This window comes from Gigantopelta aegis, chromosome 12 (assembly GCF_016097555.1).
Source record: "Gigantopelta aegis isolate Gae_Host chromosome 12, Gae_host_genome, whole genome shotgun sequence".
NCBI lineage: Eukaryota > Metazoa > Mollusca > Gastropoda > Neomphalida > Peltospiridae > Gigantopelta > Gigantopelta aegis.
The window spans coordinates 5218550-5244012 of NC_054710.1; the positions used below are offsets into that span (position 1 = coordinate 5218550).

The following is a 25463-nucleotide window of genomic DNA, read 5'->3' on the forward strand; positions in this document are numbered from 1 at the left end:
GTCGAGGCATAGGATTTTTAATCCAGATACCGGTTCCAAACCCTGAGTGAGTGCTCCGTAAGGCTCAATGGGTAGGTGTAAACCACTTGCACCGACCAGTGATCCATAACTGGTTCAACAGAGGCCATGGTTTGTGCTATTCTGCCTGTGGGAAGCGCAAATAAAAGATCCCTTGCTGCTAATCGGAAAGAGTAGCCCATGTAGTGGCGACAGCGGGTTTCCTCTCAAAATCTGAGTGGTCCTTAACCATATGTCTGACGCCATATAACCGTAAATAAAATGTGTTGAGTGCGTCGTTCAATAAAACATTTATTTCTTTCTTTCAGTTTATTACATTAATGACATAGGAGGCGCAGATCCAGAAGTTTTTTAATTGTGCGGGTCCAAAACCCGTTGTTGCTTTTGAACAGGTGGATGGGATAAGTTTTCATTTTTTGTGTATTTCGTAATATATATTGTTTGACAAAAATAGAGGGGGCGTGTCACCTGGCCTCCTCGCCTAAAATGCCCCGAAAAGATAATGTTGGACGCAATTATTGCATGTTCACAACATTGAATGGCTTAAACAATTAATATTTGTTTAGCGACACCTCAGTACATTTTAAAGCTAAATCATGGTGAACATGTGGTTGTTTTGACACTTGATAAAAATCGTCACGTGATAATGTTACGGTGTTGACCGTTACGGTGTTGACACAACAAAAGCACAAATGTTTATCTCATTATTGTTGATTAGCTATGTTGAATTGCCAAGCTATCTTCGATGCATCCATTTATGATGATCGCTGAAAGAATAATATGTATTTAATTCATCAATATATTAATTATGCCCATTACGGTGTTGACAGAAAATAAACATATGAGTGAACCCTCCCGTTTTTGTCTGAACATTTAGAAAAAATAAATTTGACGGCACTTGACAAGATTGTGGTTTCCTCTACTTGAAAGAAGTCTAGTGGCATGTCTTGATTTATCAGTATACATCATAGGCTATGATTGCTGACCGGCGTTACGGTGTTGACGTGTTATTTGCATAGAAGGATAATCTTGTAAAATAAACCATCAATGCAATTTCAGCCTAAGAAGACGTGTTTCATCTTCAGGTCTTTATTAATGGACTGATTGTTATAAAATACTGAATGAAATCAGTTTTGCGTTATTTTGATTTAGGTTCAGTCTCAAGGCCTTGATTTGTGTCATGGTCATTTCAGGTTTTTCATCATATTAAATGAAATATTTGTTCATAAATTCAGGTGCCTTTGTGCTATGAAATTTCTCTGCGAGTTTTTAATTAGTGGGGAGAGACGTAGCCCAGTGGCAAAGCGCTTGCTTGATGCGCGGTCGGTTTGGGATCGATCCCTGTCAGTGGGCCCATTGGGCTATTTCTCACGTCAGCCATTGCACCATGACGGTATAGCAAAGGTCGTGGTATGTGTCATCCTGTCTATGGGATGGTGCATATAAAATATCCCCTGCTGCTAATCGAAAAGACTAACCCATGAAATAGTGACAGCGGGTTTCTTTCCTCAATATATGTATGATCCTTAACCATATGTCCGACGCCATACAACCATAAATAAAATGTGTTGAGTTGTAAGATATCCAACGTTGTTCGAGTCATTCTCCCGAAATGTGTCATATTGCGTTACACACCCCTAATATTGATAACAGTAAGAAACTTGTGATAAATATCGCTTAGATAATTAAATACTAATTAAAAGGAAGAAAGCACAATGCATGCATCAGCCAGGAATGATTTGGCCTCTGCAGTTTAAATGTGGAACCTTCAACTAAAATATCACAAGTACCGCATCTTTTATCACCACATTTACTGACTGGTTTGTACAAGTTGGAACTAATACAGAGGGACAGAATATTTGTTTCAGGTTAGTTCTTCTACCAGGGTTGCTAATAATAGTACATATATGTTTTGCCATAGTGTGTGGGAAAAGAAAGAAAGAAATGTTTTATTTAACGATGTACTCGACACATTTTATTTACGGTTATATGGCGTCAGACATATGGTTTTGGACCACACAGATTTTGAGAGGGAACCCGCTGTCGCCACTTCATGGGCTACTCTTTCCCATATGTGCACTTCCCACAGGCAGGCTAGCACAAACCATGGCCTTTGTTGAACCAGTTATGGATCACTGGTCGGTGCAAGTGGTTTACACCTACCCATTGAGCCTTGCGGAGAACTCACTCAGGGTTTGGAGTCGGTATCTGGATTAAAAATCCCATGCCTCGACTGGGACCCGAACCCAGTACCTACCAGCCTGTTGACCAATGCCCTAACCACGACGCCACCGAGGCCGGTTAGTGTATGGGATACTTAGTTTAGTAAGTCTTGTGTGACAAGAGTTCAAAGTGAAGATATCGGCGGGTATCGGTTGATTTATAATTGCATGTTGGGGTTTTATCGAATGTCAACGAGAGATGTGTGAATATGGTTTTCACACATGTGTTATTACATTTATTATATACATGTTTCATAATTTTTGACAATATATTCGTTTTTAGTTAATATCTTTCGCTTATCCTGTCGAAAACACGTACCGCCAAATATATTTCTTCCTGTGGAACTTTTCCAGAACATTTACTTGACCATAGACATTTTAAAATAAATTTGAATAATAGGTATCTTTATTTAATTATTAAATTAACATTTATTTAATAATACTGCTGTGCAAACATACCTGACAAAACGATCTTCCAAAAACAAAACGAATCGAACGGCGTTAAATTCTTATACTTAACTCAGTGACATTACATTTTGTCATCATTATTTAGCTTCCTATTCAATTCGCTTTAGATATTTTATCGTAATTGTACTTCATATCCCTGGTGCGGCATGTAGCCCAGTGGTAAAGCGGTCTGTGTAGGATCGATTCTAGCCCATTGGGCTATTTCTCGCTCCAGCCAGTGCACTACGACTGGTATATCAAAGGCCGTGGTATGTGTTATCCTGTATGTGGGATGGTGCATATAAAAGATCCCTTGCTGCTAACCGAAACGAGTAGCCCCTAAAGTGGCGACAGCGGGTTTCCTCCCTCAATCTCTCTGTGGTCCTTAACCATAATTATGTCCGACGCCATATAACCTCGAATACAATGTGTTGAGTGCGTCGTTAAATAACACACATCCTTCTTCTTCTTCATATCATTTTTTTTTTTTTATATTGGTACAGTTATTTAAATTACATTAAACAAATTTAAAAAAAAAATCAAATACGGTCAGATGTATTGGTAATCATCAAACTTAAATACGAAGAAACGAGACAAAGGGAGATAATTTAAGCATGCACATTTACAAAAAAGTAAATACGATTTCTATATTTTCACTGTAGCTAAAATACAGTGAAAATATGACTTTTCACCGGATATCACATTTATGGTTTCCGTAGATCTATATATGTCATTAATATATAATATGTAATAAATATCTGTAATTAATTATGTTTTCTTCCTTTGTAATATCAATGTCTAAAAATTATATTTTATCATGATTAATTACCATATTGAATTCTACTGTGTATATATCTGTTGTACTAATACAACAAATAAGATAATAATATTAATGTTACCATTAATGTCTGCCTTGCACTAGTTTAAAAAAAACAAAAAACAACAAAACCCCAAAACCCCCCACTTAGGTGTTTTTATGTAATAACACTCCATTAAGAAATTAATCCATATGATATAACATGAATTACTATTTATAAGCGCATTTGATTTACACTGTAGCAACAAACTAATTATAGAAGTGTATTTGAAGAGATTAATCTAAATCCGCATATGAATACACCGTATAGTCCGAACATGAGGTCGGAATAGCTTTCTGATATCTGTTTCCTCTTTAGTAAGCCATGTTTTGTTTACAGAGTGTTGGTGTTGTTTTGTTTGTTTTTTGTTGGACAATCACCTGTAAAATGCAAACGAACATTGAAGTAAGTAACTACATACATTGTGCATGGTCACTTTTTTTTTTTTTTTTTTAAACAAAGATAGTTTAATGTAGATGACGGGCATTGCAGCAGTCATAGTATTTGATAAACGGAACGGAACGCAAAACCGGACTGTTCGTCAAGTCTGTAGTTTGATATTGTAGGACGTCATATTTGTATATATAATTTTTTTTAAAATAATAATAACGCTAACGAAGCCCGTTGCTAGCAGGTTTGACTTAGGGAGACCCATTCAACTTTTAATGGGAAACAGTCAAGCAGATTGTATAGGGGATTCCCCACCACCCCCACCACCACCACACATGCAGGTGAGTGGGTTACTGGTGAGACAAAATGATTTAAAAGTCAATATGTTAACATTGTTGTTGTTCTTTGTTTCTGTCTTTAGTGGGAGAAGGTTGTTACTAAAGTATTGTCGGAAATAGAATAAAACTTATTTTCGTCAATTATTTCTTTCATATTAAACTGAGAAGTAAATATTTTGTAAATACCTATTTAATGATACTCTACCTAATTTAGCATTTACTTGATTGGGCTCTCATTGATGTACAAGGTGGTGTTTACACTTGAAATTAAAATAAAGATATCAGTAAACAGGAGATTTGTGACCTTTATTGGAACAGACTATAACACATTTTGATGATATGTGTCCATTTCATTTACCCTTAAACAAACTTTTAATTTAAAACTGCAAATTAACTGATTATTTTGAATTGCAGCATAAATTATTAATCATGACCAGCATATTTAGTGAATATAAATTCACTATAAGTACATTAGAAATTTACACAATCTTGCAACCACTTAAAGGTGCTATATCAGTTATATGTTATATCAATTATATATGAGCATCTGTTTGTGATAAAGATTCTCCAATAAAAATGTATTTTCTACTAGTAAATAAAATTATTTCCTATAATCATTTATAAGCATATAGTGAAAGGTGTAGTCTTTAAATGTTAAAGCAAAATTTAATAAAAACATGATTTATAATAGCTGTCATTATGCAACTTTGAGATAGCACCTTTAATACCGAGGGGCGGGACGTAACCCAGTGGTAAAGAGTTCGCTTGATGCGAGGTCGGTCTGGGATCGATCCCCGTTGGTGGACCCATTGGGATATTTCTCGTTCCAGCCAGTGCTCCACAACTGATGTAACAAAGGCCATGGTATGTACTACCCTGTCTGTGGGATGGTGCATATAAAAGAGCCCTTGCTGCTAATCGAAAAGAGTAACCCATGAAGTGGCGACAGCGGGTTTCCTCTCTCAATACCTGCATAGTCCTTAACCATATGTCCGATGCCATATAACTGTAAATAAAATGTGTTGAGTGCATTGTTAAATAAAACATTTCCTTCTTTCCTTTAATACCGGTATAATAGATCACAAACTCAGAATGGTTCTTGACAGTTTTGCTCAAAAGTTACTTATAAATGTCTACAATTGTTTTGGAGAGGGATAGGGGTAAACGGTCATCAGAAAAGGTGCCTCACATATTGTAAAGACAATGAAATTGACACATGGTGAGCAAAATTTGTTATATTCTGTTAAAATAAAGTGCACAAATCACCTGTTTAATGACATCTTTCTTTTACTTTCAAGAATAAACACCACCTTGTACATCAATGAGAGCCAAAACAAGTAAATACTCAATTAGGTAGACTATTATTAAATAGGTATTTACAAAATATTTATTTCTCTGTTTGATGTCTGAAATAATCGACGAAAATAATTTTTATTCTATTTCCAACAGTACTTTAATTATCTTAGTTTATTTTGGGATGAGATGTAGCCCAGTGGTAAAGCACACTCGATGCACAGTCATTCTAGGATCGATCCCCACCAGGGAACCCGTTGGGCTATTTCTTGTTTCACCCAGTGAAACAAGACTGGTTTATCATTTTAATTTTTTTTTTCATTTCAACTTTATTTTCGTGTTTAAATCCTATGGTTCAAGCATACTGTCCGAGGCGCACACCTCAGCTATATGGGCTGTCTGTCCAGGATAGTGGGTTAGTTGTTAATGGTTAGTGAGAGAGAAGAGGGTGTAGTGGTCTTACACTTACCCATCGAGTAGTTAAACTCGCTCTGGGTGGGAGCTGGTACTGGGCTGTGAACCCTGTACCTACCAGCCTTTGCCCGATGGTTTATCTATGACGCAACCGAGGCAGGTTGGTTTATCAAAGGCAACCCTCTATCTGCCAGATGGCGCCTACTTCTATTTTTTAGGCATCAAATAACAAAATTAGGAGCCATGTTTATAGTAGTACTTAACAAAATAACTTCCGGCTGGGTCAAAGTTCGAGGTGCATCCTACTTTTGATAGAGAAGTGAATACCACAAGTCCTGTGATTGGTTGTAAATGTGAGTGTGTTAGTTGTAAAAAAAAAAAAAGTTTCATCTGGGCAAAAAAATGTATGCAATTTTGTTTATCTAGTACCACTGCGTCAAGTAGCCTTTTCCTTGAAACATGTATGGGGTACCTGTAAAAAAAAGTACTCAAATTTTGTGTGGAACTGGGGTAGTCGTAGACGCTACCCGTTTTCTCAGATACGAGCAGCTTGACCCCCATTTTTTCTGATTCACTTTAAGGGTTAATGGTGGTAGTATTTATATCCTGGCATTTATGTTGATTGATACACTGCATGTAGGAGTTTTAGCCACATATGTTACTATTGTCATCTATGGGATTTAATTTGATAGTATACACCCTATAGCACATATTCAGTGCATAATTTAAAAAAAAAAATGATTTTGTCATTTTATTTAATTAAACTATACTGGTTGAATAGCCGTCACTTGACCATGCAAGTTCACAATGACCTTGACCTTTGCAATAATCACTGTACATGGCTCTGGATGGAGTTTGATTCAAAGTTAGCACCGATGAAAAGTTGGTTTTGGCCTATAATTCATACTGTAAAGATATCAATAATTTCTTTTTTACATGGTATTTGACTTGCCATATATAACTGCTCTTAAATATGGTATTGTATATAGGCAACCTCAACTTAGATTTTAATAGCAATTTATTCTTATATTAAAAATAGCATGTGCCAATGGTGGGTTAATGTCTTTAGTTTCCATTAACATAGTTAATTTTTCATGTATGATATTCTGAAAACTCAAATTGTAAACAACTTGATTTTTATTGTCATTTTGACATATTTATAGCGTGCTAAGTTATATTTTAGACAAATTTGTAGTTTTTTGCAAATTTTAAGTAAATTTGAAGAAAAGCTTTACTAAAGACATAATTAAATTTGTTGTCACTATTTTGCCTTCTGTTCTTATTTATACATAAAAATAAGCTTGTTAAACATGTATTAAGTTCTCCAAATCAATTTGTTTTGTTTAAATAATCACTTAATTTGCTCTCATGAAGAGCATTTTAAGTTTATACTAGATTCAGAACCAATTTTTGCTGATTTGATTATCTGCCTTGGAGTAAGTTGATAATTTATTTTATTGTTAGAGCTGTATTACCCAATGTTACTAGATAAATAAAATACTGGATTACAGATAGCAGGAATACATCCAATATACATATTGTATTCATCTGGATTAGAAAATAATGCAAGAAAATAGATGTTTGTGTAATTATGTCATTTAAAAATAGTTGGGGTTTTTTCAGTAATTAATCAAAAATAAATGTATGAAAGTTGGATGATAATTCCAGATATCACAAATATTAAAACCTCCAACTACAGTAGGCTATAAATAAAATATAGTCAGGAATATTGGTGGCTGCCAATGGTTTTGTTGGTTCATTATGAAAATCAGCATGGCGTATGGATTTGAAATTCTCACACTTGGTAACTTGAAGACACCCACACCCAGCATACAGGATTTCCACCTAAAACTAATGTTCAGGACATTAAGTCATTACTTCAAACAGTGTATTTTTTTTAATACTGATATTTCTTTGATGTGCCTGTTAAGGTCTTCATAATCTAGGGGTCAGCAAAGTGCATGTGTTTTAATGGAATTCTTTAAAGGGGTAGAGATACTGTGACTATCTTTGTTGTCTCTACATATATACCTAAGTACACACACCCAACTGACAGTAAATATCTTCAGGGCGTTTTTTTTTAAAACATTTTGTTGTTTAATACGACACTTGTACAAAACTATGCAATATATATGCCTTATGAGGTGTACATTATGCTAGGTTGCACTGTATAAACAACAGTTTCATTGAGGTTGTCAGTTTATGTCAGAATACACCAGATCCAGGTTGTCATAAAAAACCCAAAAGAAAACACATAGCTGGACACTTTTTGAAATGTGTGTGTTATCAGTATTTGTGCGAAACTAGGGTAGTCATAGACACGACCGGTTATCTCAGAAATGAGCAGCTTGACCCCCATTTTTTCTAATTCACTTAAAGGGTGAGGGATGGTAGGAGTTCTATCTGTGACAAATGTCCCAAATTCCCAAGATATCCCAGTCGGGACATTTTGGGCCAAGAGATGTCATATACACTTTGTTACATTTGTTTAAAGCGTTCAAATTGTTTTTGTTTAACGACACCTCTAGAACACATTAATTAATTAATCATCGGCTATTGGATGTCAAACAATTGGTAATTCTGACATAAAGTCTTGAGAGGAAACCTGTCACACATTTCATTAGCAGGTGAATGAATGGATTGATGGATAGGATGCATGCATGTTTGTTCGTGTTTATTCGTGTTTGTTCATGCGCATCTGTATGTGTATCTAGTTATGTAAATGTGTTTGCGTGTGCATGTTTGGACATTTCCCAGTTTTGGCGATAAATTAATGTTGACTTTCAAGTATATTTAATGATCGAACTTATCTTACAGTGAACATATTTCCCACTACTCAACCCACATGATGATATCCGGTTTTTTGGGTGACTGTATATTTGTGTGATATCTCCCTTCCTCATGCCCCTGCGCGTGCTGTAACCTCATCGTGGTGCAGGGGTGTAACATTCTCTTTGAGAATGGCCAATACAGCACAAATTGAAGTTTAGAGTAAAATTCGGTGTCCGTAAAATTCTGTGATATTTGTATTTGTATTTTTGCACAGTTCTTTACACTGTTTTTGTTTAAACCTTGAATTTTTATATTGATGTTGATCATCACTTTATTTATTTGCATTACCATAGTTTGACACCCAATAGCCGATGTATTTTTCGTGCTGGGGTGTCGTTAAACATTCATTCATTCATTCATTCATTCCCTTCCTCATGCTGTTCTCCTCGCCGTAGTACGTTTATTTATATATGCTGCTGTGACCTGATTAATTTACATTTAATTTGCAATAATATATGTATGTATGAATGTATGTATGTACGTATATATGTATGTACGTATGTATGAGGGCAGCCACTTCTGAGGAACGAGATTTCCTCTCGTTCTGGAGATTTCGTCCTTCTTGCACAAAAATGACTGCCATTCCCAGACTAGTTTACTAAATCAAAACTAGCACAGGGCAGAGCTCATTGGAATAAGTACAGCTGTTATGACATGCACCCTTGAATCACTGTGAAAGCAGTGATCATATCAGATATTAGGAGAACCAAATATTACCGGGGGAGGGGGGGGCACACTATATTTTCGTATATACGCCACTGTCTGGACCCTGTTCCACAAAACGGTCTTAGTGCTTAAATTAACTTAAGGTGATCTTAGCTCTAAGATCGCTTTAGCGTAATAGTAATACGTAATCAAGGCCGTATATCTGCACAATGCAGAGTGGAACGAGTATTTGTCAAAACAGTGGTCGATTCTATGATGATTCTAGGTCCTTGTCTATAGGAGGACAGCCACATCTGATTAGGGATCCTCTACTGGGGATTCCACCCTTCCTGCACCGCCACAAAGAGTATTGCCATTCCCATACTAGTTTACTAAATCAAAACTGGTCGATTCTATGATGATTCTAGGTCCTTGTCTATAGGAGGACAGACACATCTGATTAGGGATCGTCTACTGGGGATTCCACCCTTCCTGCACCGCCACAAAGAGTATTGCCATTCCCATACTAGTTTACTAAATCAAAACAGTGGTCGATTCTATGATGATTCTAGGTCCTTGTCTATAGGACAGCCACATCTGATTAGGGATCGTCTACTGGGGATTCCACCCTTCCTTCACCGCCACAAAGAGTATTGCCATTCCCATACTTGTTTACTAAATCAAAACAGTGGTCGATTCTATGATGATTCTAGTGCATTGTCTATAGGAGGACAGCCACATCTGATTAGGGATCCTCTACTGGGGATTCCACCCTTCCTGCACCGCCACAAAGAGTATTGCCATTCCCATACTAGTTTACTAAATCAAAACTGGTCGATTCTATGATGATTCTAGGTCCTTGTCTATAGGAGGACAGACACATCTGATTAGGGATCGTCTACTGGGGATTCCACCCTTCCTGCACCGCCACAAAGAGTATTGCCATTCCCGTACTAGTTTACTAAATCAAAACAGTGGTCGATTCTATGATGATTCTAGGTCCTTGTCTATAGGACAGCCACATCTGATTAGGGATCGTCTACTGGGGATTCCACCCTTCCTTCACCGCCACAAAGAGTATTGCCATTCCCATACTAGTTTACTAAATCAAAACAGTGGTCGATTCTATGATGATTCTAGGTTCTTGTCTATAGGACAGCCACATCTGATTAGGGATCGTCTACTGGGGATTCCACCCTTCCTTCACCGCCACAAAGAGTATTGCCATTCCCATACTTGTTTACTAAATCAAAACAGTGGTCGATTCTATGATGATTCTAGTGCATTGTCTATAGGAGGACAGCCACATCTGATTAGGGATCCTCTACTGGGGATTCCACCCTTCCTGCACCGCCACAAAGAGTATTGCCATTCCCATACTAGTTTACTAAATCAAAACAGTGGTCGATTCTATGATGATTCTAGTGCATTGTCTACAGGAGGACAGTCACATCTGATTAGGGATACTCTACTGGGGATTCCACCCTTCCTGCACCGCCACAAAGAGTATTGCCATTCCCATACTAGTTTAATAAATCAAAACAGTGGTCGATTCTATTTTGATTCTAGTGCCTTGTCTATAGGAGGACAGCCACATCTGATTAGGGATCCTCTACTGGGGATTCCACTCTTCCTGCACCGCCACAAAGAGTATTGCCATTCCCATACTAGTTTACTAAATCAAAACAGTGGTCGATTCTATGATGATTCTAGTTCCTTGTCTATAGGAGGACAGCCACATCTGATTAGGGATCCTTTACTGGGGATTCCACCCTTCCTGCACCGCCACAAAGAGTATTGCCATTCCCATACTAGTTTACTAAATCAAAATTCTATGATGATTCTAGGTCCTTGTCTATAGGAGGACAGCCACATCTGATTAGGGATCCTCTACTGGGGATTCCACCCTTCCTGCACCGCCACAAAGAGTATTGTCATTCAGATACTAGTTTACTAAATCAAAACAGTGGTCGATTCTATGATGATTCTAGTGCATTGTCTATAGGACAGCCACATCTGATTAGGGATCCTCTACTGGGGATTCCACCCTTCCTGCACCGCCACAAAGAGTATTGCCATTCCCATACTAGTTTACTAAATCAAAACAGTGGTCGATTCTATGATGATTCTAGTGCATTGTCTATAGGAGGACAGCCACATCTGATTAGGGATCCTCTACTGGGGATTCCACCCTTCCTGCACCGCCACAAAGAGTATTGCCATTCCCATACTAGTTTACTAAATCAAAACAGTGGTCGATTCTATGATTCTAGTGCCTTGTCTATAGGAGGACGGCCACATCTGATTAGGGATCCTCTACTGGGGATTCCACTCTTCCTGCACCGCCACAAAGAGTATTGCCATTCAGATACTAGTTTATTAAATCAAAACAGTGGTCGATTCTATGATGATTCTAGTTCCTTGTCTATAGGAGGACAGCCACATCTGATTAGGGATCCTTTACAGGGAATTCCACCTTTCCTGCACCGCTACAGTGAGTATTGTCATTCCCAGACTAGTTTACTAAATCAAAACAGTCGTCGATTCTATGATGATTCTAGGTCCTTGTCTATAGGAGGACAGCCACATCTGATTAGGGATCCTCTACTGGGGATTCCACCCTTCCTGCACCACCACAAAGAGTATTGTCATTCCCAGACTAGTTTACTAAATCAAAACAGTGGTCGATTCTATGATCCTTCTAGTGCATTGTCTATAGGAGGACAGCCACATCTGATTAGGGATCCTCTACTGGGGATTCCACCCTTCCTGCACCGCCACAAAGAGTATTGCCATTCCCATACTAGTTTACTAAATCAAAACTAGCACAGGACTGAGATCATTGCCATAAATACCTATTACAGGTGTGATGACATGCACTCGTGAATCACTGTCAAAACAGTGATGATATCAAGTGTTCCCAGTGTGTGTGTGTTTAAACAGTCTACCCATTGGTACAAATATCAATGAACTTTGAAAAGCATGAAGTGTATCAGAGAAACAAAAATTATGCAATGTATTATATGCTGGGGTGACTAGCATCTTTAATTGTCCGTTTAGTATTACATCAGAAAGTACATTCTAATAATCTGAAATAACCCTTTACTAAAAGGAGTCCTATTTACAAAACGCTACACAGTATTTAAATTGATTGATGTATGCTGTTATAAATATGTGATAAGCAGAAATACAAGTTTGAAAATTGTTTTCGTTTGCTTTGTAATTCATGCATCAATGTGACATTTTATTTGTAACTATATTTGAAAAAATACAAGTACTAAGTATTTTCCATGGAAAAGGCGGGGGAGGGGTGGGGGGTGGGGTGCCTCATAGTCGTAACATCGCAAGAACGTTCGGGAATTTGTGTATATATTCAGGATTCCGATTCGCCGATAGTTAACTGGTTTTCTACTTTATTCTGACGATGTGTTTGCGTGCTGCATATAAATGGTTGCCACAGATCTCGGTCTATGTCAGTCACGTGATCAATTATTCATTTATTTGTTTAATTGTTGATACAATTGTAACGTTTTCTTAAAGACTTTTACTTTCCTTTTTAAATAAAGTGTTTTATAAGGTGTACCAAGAAACGTTTTATAATTATTTAGTTATTTTTTCTCTGATATTATATACTTGTTACAATTTGACTTAGATTGCTTGACGAAAACAAGGTTGCTGTCTGTTTTCGTAGTGATCATACTATTGATGATGTAATGATTTTTAGCTCCGCGAAATTGAATTCGATTCGCGTATGCGCTTAACAAGGTGAGGTTTAGTGGTATATAATGACTATGTCCCCAGAATTTTCCCCTTGCATGAATATTGCTGGTCGGTTTTATCAACTTTGATTCAGTCGCCAGGGGAGCTACCGTATAAAATATTACAGTCACGAAACGAAAACAAATTGTCGCATGTGCGACCAATTCATTCGAAATGTAGAGGCCTGAAAGAACATGATACGTGCTGTCCTATCTGTGGGAGGGTGAATATAAAAGATATGTTGTTACTAATTACAACATAGCAGATTTCCTCGCAGAGTATATATCATATTACCAAAGGTTTGACATCCACCAGCCGATCATTAATAAATCAATGTTCTCAGTGGTGTCGTTAAACAAAACAAACTTTAACTTAAACATAGAGTTAAGAACATTTGGTGAGCCCGGTAGGTGACATGTATTTCTTTAGCAGTACTCTCAGAATTCTTGTTCATTTAGTGTTTTTATTTCAGTACTTGACAGTGTGCATTTAATCTTTTTTATGTATTCATTTATTGTTTTTGTTTACGTACCTGACAGTGTCCATCAATCTGTTTTGTGTATTCATTTGTTTTATTTCAGTACTTGACAGTATGCATCAATCTGTTTTGTGTATTCATTTATTGTTTTTATTTCAGTACTTGACAGTGTGCATCAATCTGTGTTATGTATTCATTTATTGTTTTTATTTCAGTACTTGACAGTGTCCATCAATCTGTTTTGTGTGTTCATTTATTGTTTTTATTTCAGTACTTGACAGTGTGCATCAATCTGTGTTATGTATTCATTTATTGTTTTTATTTCAGTACTTGACAATGTGCCTCAATCTGTTTTGTGTATTCATTTATTGTTTTTATTTCAGTACTTGACAGTATGCCTCAATCTGTTTTGTGTATTCATTTATTGTTTTTATTTCAGTACTTGACCGTGTGCTTCAATCTGTTTTATGTATTCATTTATTGTTTTTATTTCAGTACTTGGCAGTGTGCATCAATCTGTTGTATGTATTCATGTATTGTTTTTATTTCAGTACTTGACAGTGTGCATCAATCTGTTGTGTGTATTCATTTATTGTTTTTATTTCAGTACTTTACAGTATGCATCAATCTGTTTGATGTCTTCATGTATTGTTTTTATTTCAGTACTTGACAGTGTGCATCAATCTGTTTTGTGTATTCATTTATTGTTTTTATTTCAGTACTTGACAGTGTGCATCAATCTGTTTTATGTATTCATTTATTGTGTTTAGTTCAGTACTTGACAGTGTGCATCAATCTGTTTTATGTATTCATTTATTGTGTTTAGTTCAGTACTTGACAGTGTGCATCAATCTGTTTTATGTATTCATTTATTGTTTTTATTTCAGTACTTGATGTCTTCCTACTACAATGCTGGAGATACACCAGACGTGTATTCCTTTCTAGTTTGAGAGAATCTCTTGCTCATCAGGAACCTATACGCTGTGATCCTAATATTGGACAAAAGAAGACCTGTATGCACAGGGTGACCTGAAACCATCCACCAGCCACCAGCAAACCATTATGCCGTTCAAACGTGTCACACCTGTCAAATGTGAAGTGTGTTCAAAGTCTTATATAAGTAAACATAATCTAGAAATACACATGCGCGTCCATACTGGAGAGAAACCGTTCAGATGTGGAATGTGTTTGAAGAATTTCTCTACCAAGAGTAACATTCTACAGCATATGAACATTCACGCTGGTGGGAAATTTACCACATGTGAAGTCTGCTCAAAGTGTTGCAGGAGTATATACGATCTAGAAATACACATGCGCGTTCATACTGGAGAGAGGCCATTCAAATGTGGAATATGTTTGAAGGATTTCACTTACAGGAGTAACATTATACAACACATGTGGCTTCACACTGAAGAGAAACACACGTGTGGTGTGTGCAAGAAGAATTTTGCAAACAGCAGTAGCTTGAAAGCTCATGTTTTGGTGCACGCTGGCAGAAACTTCGAGTGTGATATGTGTAAGAGAACGTTCTCCGACCACTGGAAATTGAAGACTCATGCTTTGATACACTCTGTCAATAAGCGTTTCAAATGTGGCATGTGCACGAAAGGATTCACAACATTTACAGACTTGAAACACCATGTGAGAATTCATACCGGCGAGAGACCTTTCAAATGTGATATGTGCACCAAATGTTTTACACAGAATTCAATTTTGAAAAAGCATAAAAGGCTTCATGATGGTGAAAATCCTTTCAAATGTGAAATGTGCACAAAGGAATTTACAAGCGGTAGAGACTTAAAACGCCATACGTGGACGCATAATGGTGAGAGGCCCTTTAAGTGTGAGATGTGCACAAAAGGATTTACAAGCACTACAGACTTAAAACGTCATATGTTGGTTCATAGTGGTGAGAAACCTTTCAAATGTGATCTGTGCACAAAATGTTTTACACGGAGTTACAATTTGGAAAAACATAAAAGGCTTCATAAGGGTAAGAAATCTTTCAAATGTGAGCTGAGCAAAAAATGTTTTTCAAAACCTGCAGACTTAAAACGCCATATATTAATGCAACCTGGTGACAAAACTTTCAAATGCGATATGTGCACAAAATACTTTGGAAGTGCAACAGACTTGAAACGTATAGCGATTGATGCTGGGGAGAAGCATTTTAAATATGATATGTGCGCAAAATGTTTTATGCAAAGTCCCAGCCTGAAAGAACATACGTTGATTCATTCTGGTGAAAAAAGCTAACGAAGTGTGAGAGGTCTTAAAAACGTTTTTCAAATCTTTGTTTATTGCTTGTTTGTGGTGTTTGTTTTTTGTTGTTTTTTTGTTGTTTTTTTCAGTATAAACCAACCAACCAAAACTCTAGTTACTCTATCTCGACTGAAGGTTCAGGCACGTCCGTCCTGATCGCTACCTGCGACACATCTCGGTTGTATCCATCAGGACAGAATTCAGTACAGAACTTAAGACAACATATTTATTCATTGTGGTAATAAACAATTCAAATGTGAGATTTGTGAAGGTATTGGAATACCAAATCTAGTTATCGGCGTACCAAAACATGCATTGATTATACAGACACTAATAATCTAAATATTAAAACAAGAATATATATATATATATATATATGCCCCCACTTTTTACCATTAGCGATGTTTTTTTTGTTTGTTGTTGTTTTGTTTTGTTGTTTTTGGTTGGCTTGTTTGTTTGTTTTTTGTTTGTTTTTTTTTTTTTTTTTTTGGGGGGGGGGGGTAATAGTCGAACCTGTATATAATGGTCACTATAGGCATGTACGAGGCTTAAAACGAATCATGTCACACAATATTTTTATATCTTAAAACGATAATACAGTATTAGTTTATCTTAAGCAGGCACGTGTACAGGAATTTTAGCAGGGAGGGTATGTCTAGACTGGCGACCGACGTTTGTAACGCGGTCGAGTCATGCTTCCTCGGAAAACATATTTAGAAAAAAAGAAAATTTGCTTGAGCAGGGAGAGATTTCAAACTACAAAACTCTCCCAAAATGAGCACTGCAGCTATGTCGGTTCCGATATAAACGAGAGAGGAGGTAGCCTGATTTTGCAATGTTTCCAAGTAGGAGAATTAAGCCAAAACAATTTGTCTTAATTTTGGTATTAGGTCGAAAGTTTAGTTGATTTGGACGCTAATTTTGAACGGTTCGGCCGAAATATAATGGTTGGATTTTTTTTGAAATTCACTCCTCGTGACTATCCAATACTATGATTTACTACCAATAATATTTGTGATTCAGAATTATTCAAAAGTTATATCGCATTGTGTTCTATGCAGATCAACAGTAAGATGAAATATTCGTCAAGCCTGATTGGCGATTATTTTGTTTTGCCACGAGGGTGAACAAGAAACGGGAACACTATCGAATGAAACTCGTCAGAATCTGATATCATGTGCTCTGACAATATGCAATGTGCTCAGGTGTCTGGTGCTATTATATGTTTAAATAACAATGGACAGAAATCTACATATAGCAATAAACAAAGAAAATAAAACGAATCCATGCATTATTTGTCCAGTCAGAGATTCCATAACCTGGCCCGACAGACCCAAATTTTTATATAATGGTTGAATGATTCTTTATTACTTGATACCTACAACCCCTGCGCGTGCTGTAACCTCACCGTGGTGCAGGGGTGTAACATTCTCTTTGAGAATGGCCAATACAGCACAAATTGAAGTTTAGAGTAAAATTCGGTGTCCGTAAAATTCTGTGATATTTGTATTTGTATTTTTGCACAGTTCTTTATACTGTTTTTGTTTAAACCTTGAATATTTATATTGATGTTGATCATCACTTTATTTATTTGCATTACCATAGTTTGACACCCAATAGCCGATGTATTTTTCGTGCTGGGGTGTCGTTAAACATTCATTCATTCATTCATTCATTCATACCTACAATTGAGCTCGTATTTATTTATTTTTTAGTTAAAAAAAATCGCCACAGACATTCGCCACATGTGTGTATATATATATATATATATATATATATATATATATATATATATACTAGTATAACAAAATCTATGGGTTTGCAGAGTATTGAATATGTATTAAATTAAAAGAATGTGTCATCATAGTTTGCAAGGAGGACTTGTTAAACTTATTGATTTGGCTGGGTGTGTAGAGTGGCTTATTGTACTTGGGTCAATTAGGGTAGATTATTGTGGAGAGCCGGTGACTTTGTCCTTGATCCATATATGTATATCCAGAAAAAAATTGAAATTTTAAATTAAAATCAGTGGTGGCATTATGCCAATCATTACCAGGTGACAGAATACGAAGACCACCACAACTCTCACACCTCCTTAAATGAGCATGTGCTTGATAAATGATTATGCTAATTTTGTTTAAACAAATAAAATGTTTGATTGTTCAGTGTCTATTTAGTTCTTTTCTTTCTTTTCTTTTGTTGGCATGGGGGTGATTATTTAAAATTTAATAAAATAAACTTGCATTTTTTGAATATTATTTTTGGTGTTAGATCACTGCTTACACCGAATATTGCTACTGTTTTAGCAATTGATCTTCCAGGATGCAACATTGAAATTTATCTCAACTTATTATCTTGAGCTCTCGAATTCTGCATCAGAACTGTACAGCCAAAAAGAATTGCAAAAAAAAAAAAAAAAAAAAAGACAGAAAAAACCCCACCCATACATGTTGACGATAATTAATATGCTGAGCGCTTGACATAATACATAGCTTGAGATAATAAGTTGAGAGCACAAGATCATAAGCTACCTTGTTCCATTAGTAGCAAGGGATCTTTTTATATGCACATTTTCACAAACAGGAAAACAAACACCACGGCCTTTGATCAGTTGTGGTGCACTGGTTGGAACGAGGAAAACAAAACAACTGAATGGATCCCCCAAAGTGGTTCAATCCTGCGATACAAGCACCTCAGGCAAGCACTCAACCGACTGAGCTAAACCGCATCCGCGCCCAACCAAAAAGAGAATTGCAAAATGGACATACTTGATGATGAGTTAATAATAATAATTCAATAGCTTGAGATAATTTGTCCTGTAGCAGCGAGGGGTCTTTTATATTTTTGTATGCACTTACCACTTACCAGATAACTGGGGTCAGCCACTTTGTTTTGGTTGCGTCCGGTACTCTAGCTTGCGGCGAAGTGACGTCAGCTCGTAGCAACTCCTGTATGCACAGTGTAAACGGAATGACAACTAATATGATGATTTGAACACTGTAATACTGAGCATTCAGATTCCCATGAATGATGAAAAAAGGGTTGTTTGTCCAATTCCATGACTTTTTGCCACCACATTGTTCACGTTCAGTGCATGGGGCAACATTGTACCACTGGCAAACGCCAGTGTATACCCAGATAAGTTATATCCCAGATATTTCTCATATTAAAAAACGCTCTGACGAATCCTCTCTCTCTATATATACACTTCAAAAAAATTATAAAATCAAGGACATCGTAAAGACAAGCACGAAAGTGAGCGAATGGTGATGCAAAAACACTAGCAAATACGTTCAATTCGCATAAACGTAGCCAGTCAACATTTGTACTGAAACTCGAAAGCGCAACCCTCAGGGAAGCACATGCATCATAAAGTTCTGTAACTTTGCATGCCGAGCCCTCCGTTGGTGGGACATAAAAAACCACTATAGCTAGCACTAAACCAAATAACTACCTGTTGTGCCAAAGTTTGAGGTGCACCGAACTTTTGATAGAGAAGTTAACGCCACAAGTCCTGCTATTGGTTATAAATGTGAGTGTTTTGGTTGTTAAAAAACCAACAAAAAACAGTTTCATCTGGGCTAAAAATGTATGCAATTTTATTTCATCTAGTACCACTGTGTCAAGTAGCCTTGTGCTTGGAACCTGTATGGGGTATCTGTAAAAGAAAGTACACAAATTTTTTGCGAAACTAGGTGTGTTGTAAACACATCTGGTTATACCGAAAATGAGCCATGGAAGGTACCATTTCCTGTAGTTAATACTTTTAGAGGTTGTAGTACTGGTATTTATGGGTCCTAGTTTGGTTGATATATTGCATATAGTGTTTTTAAACACAAATGTTAACATGGTCGCCTATGGGATTTTATTTGGTATATTTGTACCATCAGCAGTGATTCAAACAGACCGCATAATGACACTGTAGGTAACGCAATAATGCCAAGATTGATGTCAGATCAACAGAATAATGCCATTGGGAGATTGCAAGCTGGAGCAACTCAACAAGCTGTGGCCAGGCACTTTGTGTGTCTCCAGACAGACCATCTCTGCTTTATGGGCACGGTACAACACCACTTAAGGTGTTAATGACAGGCCAAGGTCAGGTCATCCCAGAGTAACACCTGCCGCTCAAGATCGATACATCCGGATGCTTCATCTTCAAAACTGAACCACAAGAGCAACAACCATAGTGATATCCCTGGATTATACAGAATTTCTGACCAGACAGTTCGTAATCGGCCGAGGAAGGCAGGAATTCTCCCTAGAAGACCATTGCGACATAAAAAAAAATTAAAAAAAAAATAATCCACGTCACTTAGCGGAGCGTGTGCAGTGGTGCCAGCAGATGGTAGCATGGACACTTGCCAGGTGGAGGATTGTTTTGTTCTCAGATGAGTCTCGTTTTCTCCTGGCACGTGCTGATGGACGCACACATGTCTATAAACGCACTGACGGGCATCAGAGATGGAGACAAAATCCTACAGCATCACTTCATTCCGCACATGAACGTCAACGGTGGAATGTTTCAGAATGACAATGCCAGACTACATGCCGCACATGTTAGTCATGAGTTTCTGCAGCGCCACAATGTCCAGACATTACCTTTGCCTGCCAGTTCGCCGGATTTAAATTCAGTAGACCATCTATGTGATGCACTGCTTCAGCGTGTGTGCCGGAAGAATCCACCACCCCAGACACTTCCGCAACTTCTTACTGTACTGCAGCATGAGTGGCAGAACATTCCACAACGTGTTGTGCAATGTTTGATTGCTTCCATGCGTCGCCGTTGTCAGGCCTCGTGGTGGTCATAACAGATACTGACATTTTGCCCTCCCCTATGTCACACATATGCCTGTGTACATGTTTCAGGTGAATTCCCAGAGATACTGTTCTAGACATGTACAGGGTAATCTTCTTCCCATGGCTGCTTGTATCATATGTACCAGATTAAAAAAAAATTAAACTTTGAAAATCAATGTCAAATTAAAAAATGTTGAAGAGTATTTATTTATGTATGCATTTAAAAAAAAAAAAAAATCACTTATCAACATCTGATCTATTTATATTTCGTCTTCTTCATGGGGTTAATCAATGAATGAGGATATATCAAATAGTGAGTGTGCCAAACCACCGGACACGGAGTGTCATTACATAATACACATCAAAGAATTTTGATGACAATTAAAATGCAAAAGAACCAATTAACAACAAAACAAGTAGCAAGGAACAAGCAAACCTTTAGGTTAAACTATAAAAACCAGCATGTATAATATCAGACTTCCCATACAGAAGACAGAAACCCAGTGGACCTGAACAAATTCTAAAAATAACACTTTAAAGAGTAGTGAATAGATGGTGGGAGAAAAATTCAAGATAAAAAAATACTGAATTCCAATGCTAACAAGTTATAGCATCTTCACTATTTTAAAGCAAAACAATGCAAGCTGTCAGACAGTGAAAGAGAGAGAGAGAGAGAGAGAGAGAGAGAGAGAGAGAGAGAGAGAGAGAGAGAGAGAGAGAGAGAGAGAGGGAGGCAGAGAGAAAGGACAGGACCCATATTCACAAAATATCGTAAGCCTAGTTTTACACGTAAACGTAAATCTACGACTCAAGAGCTATTCACGAAACAACGAAAACGTAAGTTACGTGTAAAGTTGGACGTAAATATAAGAGTGCCTCAGGTTGCAACTAACGCTGTACGTAAGTTGTGTACATATAATAAATCAAGCACGATCGCCGTTATTTACTATTATTTATGGAAACTAGCAGCATTTCCAATAAATGAAGCAGTTTGCTATGGCAAAAGCCCACGGATTGAACATATTTTTGTTCGTGATCGAACGGATGTTTTCGACTTGGCCAATTTCTCCTGAGTTATCTTTTCCTTTTTAAGAAATGTCCTCAAGTTCGTACCAAAACGCGGATCCCCACCAATACCAAAATGCCATGGTTCACTGTTCGCAATGTTATTGTTAGCAGACGACAAACAAAATTGCGTTTTGCGCATTTGTTATTTACCCAGTAGCCATCGTTTCTAATGTGTTTTTATTAATTACTCCAGTGATAATGTTAAATCGTAGATTTACGTCCAACTAAGTTACGTGTATATTTACAACCATCTTTGAGAATAAGGTGCTTCTTGCACGTAAACGTAAATCTACGGCACACGTAAGTGCTAGTCGTAGACGTAAATTTACACTTTTTTGTGAATATGGGTCCAGGTGTGTACAATGTCGGGCTTCATGCTCTCTCTCTCTCTCTCTCTCTCTCTCTCTCTCTCTCTCTCTCTCTCTCTCTCTCTCTCTCTCTCTCTCTCTCTCTCTCTCTCTCTCTCTCTCTCTCTCTCTCTCTCTCTCTCTCTGTTTTCTGAATCTTGTCTCTAGCATGTGAATTAGTAAAAGACCATGGCGATCATGTTCAGCTGACTTATGGTCAGGCTATAAAAAAAAGTGTTATGTTTCCACTATAAACATGCTTGGGTAGGTTTTTAAAATATGTTAAAATGAACGATGTCTTCAGAGCTGAGTTAGTTGAAGAAAAAGGAGATAGTCCTCTGCAAGTTTGCGGTCAGTCTGTAAATAGAGAGAAAGAAACGTCAAATAAAAATAGAAAAAAAAACAACAACCTTACATCAAACTACTATTTGAATTTTGTTCAGCTTCTGGACTGGTGTTTATAAAATGTTTAGAGGCTAGACTCTTAATAGAGTCTGTCATTACAACGCCATAGAAACTGTATGCACTTGACGTCATTACACACTCTAAACGTCTTATAAGCAAGGGCCCAGATCACATAGTTATAAAACGTCCCAGACAGAAGATCACATGCCACAGCCTTTGATCAGTTGTGGTGCAACAGTTGGAACGAGAAAAAAAAAATCAATACATTCAGTTTGACTAGGTTGATCGGCATCAGACACCCACCTGCCCTGGACACATGACTGCTAATTAATATATTTAAATAATTTGAGGAGTAAATTAGACATGACACGAATATGACGTGTTGGTAAAATGTATTAATACTGAATCGTGTTGAAACAATAGGAATATACAGCCATATTTCAAAGGTGGCATGTAAAACATTTTTAATGAGTGTGTGTGTGTGTGTGTGTGTGTGTGTGTGTGTGTGTGTGTGTGTGTGTGTGTGTTTGTGTATACGTGTGTATGTGTGCGTGTATCTGTGTGTATGTGTACGTGTGTGTTTGTTCGTGTGTGTGTGTGTGTGTGTGTGTTTGTCTGTCTCTCTATGTGTGTTTATATGTGTATGCCTGTGTGTCTGTGTTTGTTCGTGTGTGTTTGTGTGTGTATGTGTTCGTGTGTGTATGTGCGCATGTGTGTGTGTGTCTGTATGTATGTATGTGTGTGTGTGTGTGTGTGTGTGTGTGTGTGTGTTTCTCTGTGTTTGTGTGTGTCTGTGTAAGTGTGTGCCTGTGTGTGTGTGGGTTTGGGTGTCTGTGTGTGTGTTCGTTCGTCTCTCTCTCTCTCTGTCTGTCTGTCTGTCTGTCTGTCTGTCTGTCTGTCTGTCTGTCTCTCTCTCTCTCTCTCTCTCTCTCTCTCTCTCTCTCTCTCTCTCTCTCTCTCTCTCTCTCTCTCTCTCTGTGTGTGTGCGTTTGTTCGTGTCTGTGTGTGTGTGTTCGTGTGTGTTTGTTCGTGTGTGTGTATGTGTGTGTGTGTGTGTGTGTGTGTGTGTGTGTGTATATGTATTCTTACCCTGCAACGGTCCAGAAGATAACCATATAAGTTGATGCTACATGGACACTGGCACCTGAAACAAGAATATGTATCTACATATATCTGCGCTATATTAGTATATGGAGGGTGAACATCATCACGGACTGGGAGTTTAATTTACGTTTATATTTTCATATTAATTGGAGTCAATCGTTTGGTCCATCTGGTTTTTGGCCAGCAGAAGAAATTTCAGCCAATTTTGACCTTTGATATCTATCTATCTATCTATCTATATTTCTATCTATACAATATTTTCAGAGAATATTTTGAATGGGGGACACACTAAAAATAGTTTTCTGGACAATAATGAAAATGTTAACATTCAAGAAACGTAATTAATTTGATTTAGTTTGTTATCTGTGACCACTAATGCTTAGGTTTAAGTCTCCAGTGTTTTTCTTTGTACGTAAATATCACCACACGTTTTACATATTAAAGTTTTGAATAGAGAAATTTGGTATTAAAGAAATTTAGTATTAAAGACATTTGGAATAGGTTTAGCAGTTAGGTCAAAGAACTAAGGCCAAATGTGGAAATCTGATCATTCTACTCATGTCTGAAATTAGCTGTCAAGTCATACTTGTCTAGGTACATTTGGTGTATTCCTATTCAACCAATTGACATATATTGTAGCGCTATATGCGAATACTAAACAGCTCCAGAAAACATCTTTACATTCATTTAATGAACGTTTCCAACTTGTGCCAATATATATTTTAAAATTCGGTTTGCCGTTTTCAAAAGAAAATAGTATCCGTTTGGAATTCTGTTTTTTCCAGTATGTACTCCATCACAAATACCAAATTTAAAAAAAACAAAAAAACATTACGGTGTGTAACAGATCATTATGCATGAGTTTCATTATATCTAACTTACTTGATATACATTTTAGTTATTTTTTATCATCAAGATGTTGCCTCTTTTACATCAGTTGACGTTCATATATTTTGTTATTTGGTCTTTCTGTTCCAGTCAACATAATTTTGTAGAAAAAAGGGTAACTACTTGTAATTAAGTATGGTAATTGTATAATAAAACATAAAATATAAAACACAAGTAACAACAAAACATATAGCAAAAATTGACCAATAACGTCAGGAGCAATAAAACATATAAAGCAGGTTGTACTGTATTGCATTGTATTGTATTAAAACGAACCTATTTGGATTGTTGTTGCATGAAATCACACAATACACCGAGACTCGGTTCTATCAAATGGTATAACTTACATATTTCATGAATCTTTACTTACTTGCATTCTGTTTGACAAAGTATATGCTGTGCTCGTTAAGCCTCGACTACACAAGTTTTAAATAACTTGAATGAACAAGGCAAGCATCAAACTAAGTTGAAAATATGAGCGTGACAACCTGTACAGCTATGAAGTTTACATTTCCTATTACAGTTCCTTCATAGATACATCAATGCATATGTTACAAAGTTCGTTAATAAGAAAAAAAAACTCCATAATACTTACCATCATTTCCTTCGGCAGAAGCTATAGAAAAAAGAAAAATTACATAAAACATTGTTTATACCTTATTATGTTTTAATGTGTTTTAACAATTTCTCACATATATTATTAATATAATCTGCCATTTGAATGCTAGCTTTGTTTGTTACATATTAAAGGAATATACCCTAGTTTTAAACATTATGGCATATTCTTAACTATTTGATAAGTGAAATCATACTTTACTTAGATTTTATTGTTTAGATTATCCATTTCCGTACATTCGAGGTGTGTTTGGTCACCCTGGTGTTTTTAATACCACATA

The 25463-nt window shown here is 36.8% G+C and overlaps 2 protein-coding genes across 3 annotated transcripts in view; one reads left to right on the top strand and one right to left on the bottom strand.

The window, feature by feature from the left end:
- Positions 1 to 3851: 3851 nt before the first annotated feature.
- On the top strand, positions 3852 to 16397 carry LOC121386415 (zinc finger protein 271-like). The gene is made up of 2 exons (XM_041517303.1): positions 3852 to 3949; positions 14581 to 16397. Exon 2 carries the CDS (start codon positions 14756 to 14758, stop codon positions 15947 to 15949), a length of 1194 nt encoding a protein of 397 aa, XP_041373237.1. The 5' UTR covers positions 3852 to 3949; positions 14581 to 14755; the 3' UTR covers positions 15950 to 16397.
- Positions 16398 to 22051: 5654 nt separating this feature from the next.
- Positions 22052 to 25463, bottom strand: part of LOC121386418 — a 29189-nt gene continuing 25777 nt past the window's right edge. For both annotated transcript variants that reach the window (XR_005959649.1, XM_041517306.1), the window contains exons 8-10: positions 25163 to 25183; positions 23665 to 23719; positions 22052 to 22527 (exon numbers count right to left, since the gene is read on the bottom strand). Coding sequence is in view for 1 of the 2 variants with exons in the window: in XM_041517306.1 (XP_041373240.1) it covers positions 22482 to 22527; positions 23665 to 23719; positions 25163 to 25183 (122 nt within the window). In the remaining variant the exon portion in view is untranslated. The remainder of the gene's footprint in view (positions 22528 to 23664; positions 23720 to 25162; positions 25184 to 25463) is intronic.

Excerpts from the sequence above, each read along its gene's own strand:
- LOC121386415 (XM_041517303.1), top strand. The coding sequence starts at position 14,756 with ATGCCGTTCAAACGTGTCACACCTGTCAAATGTGAAGTGTGTTCAAAG.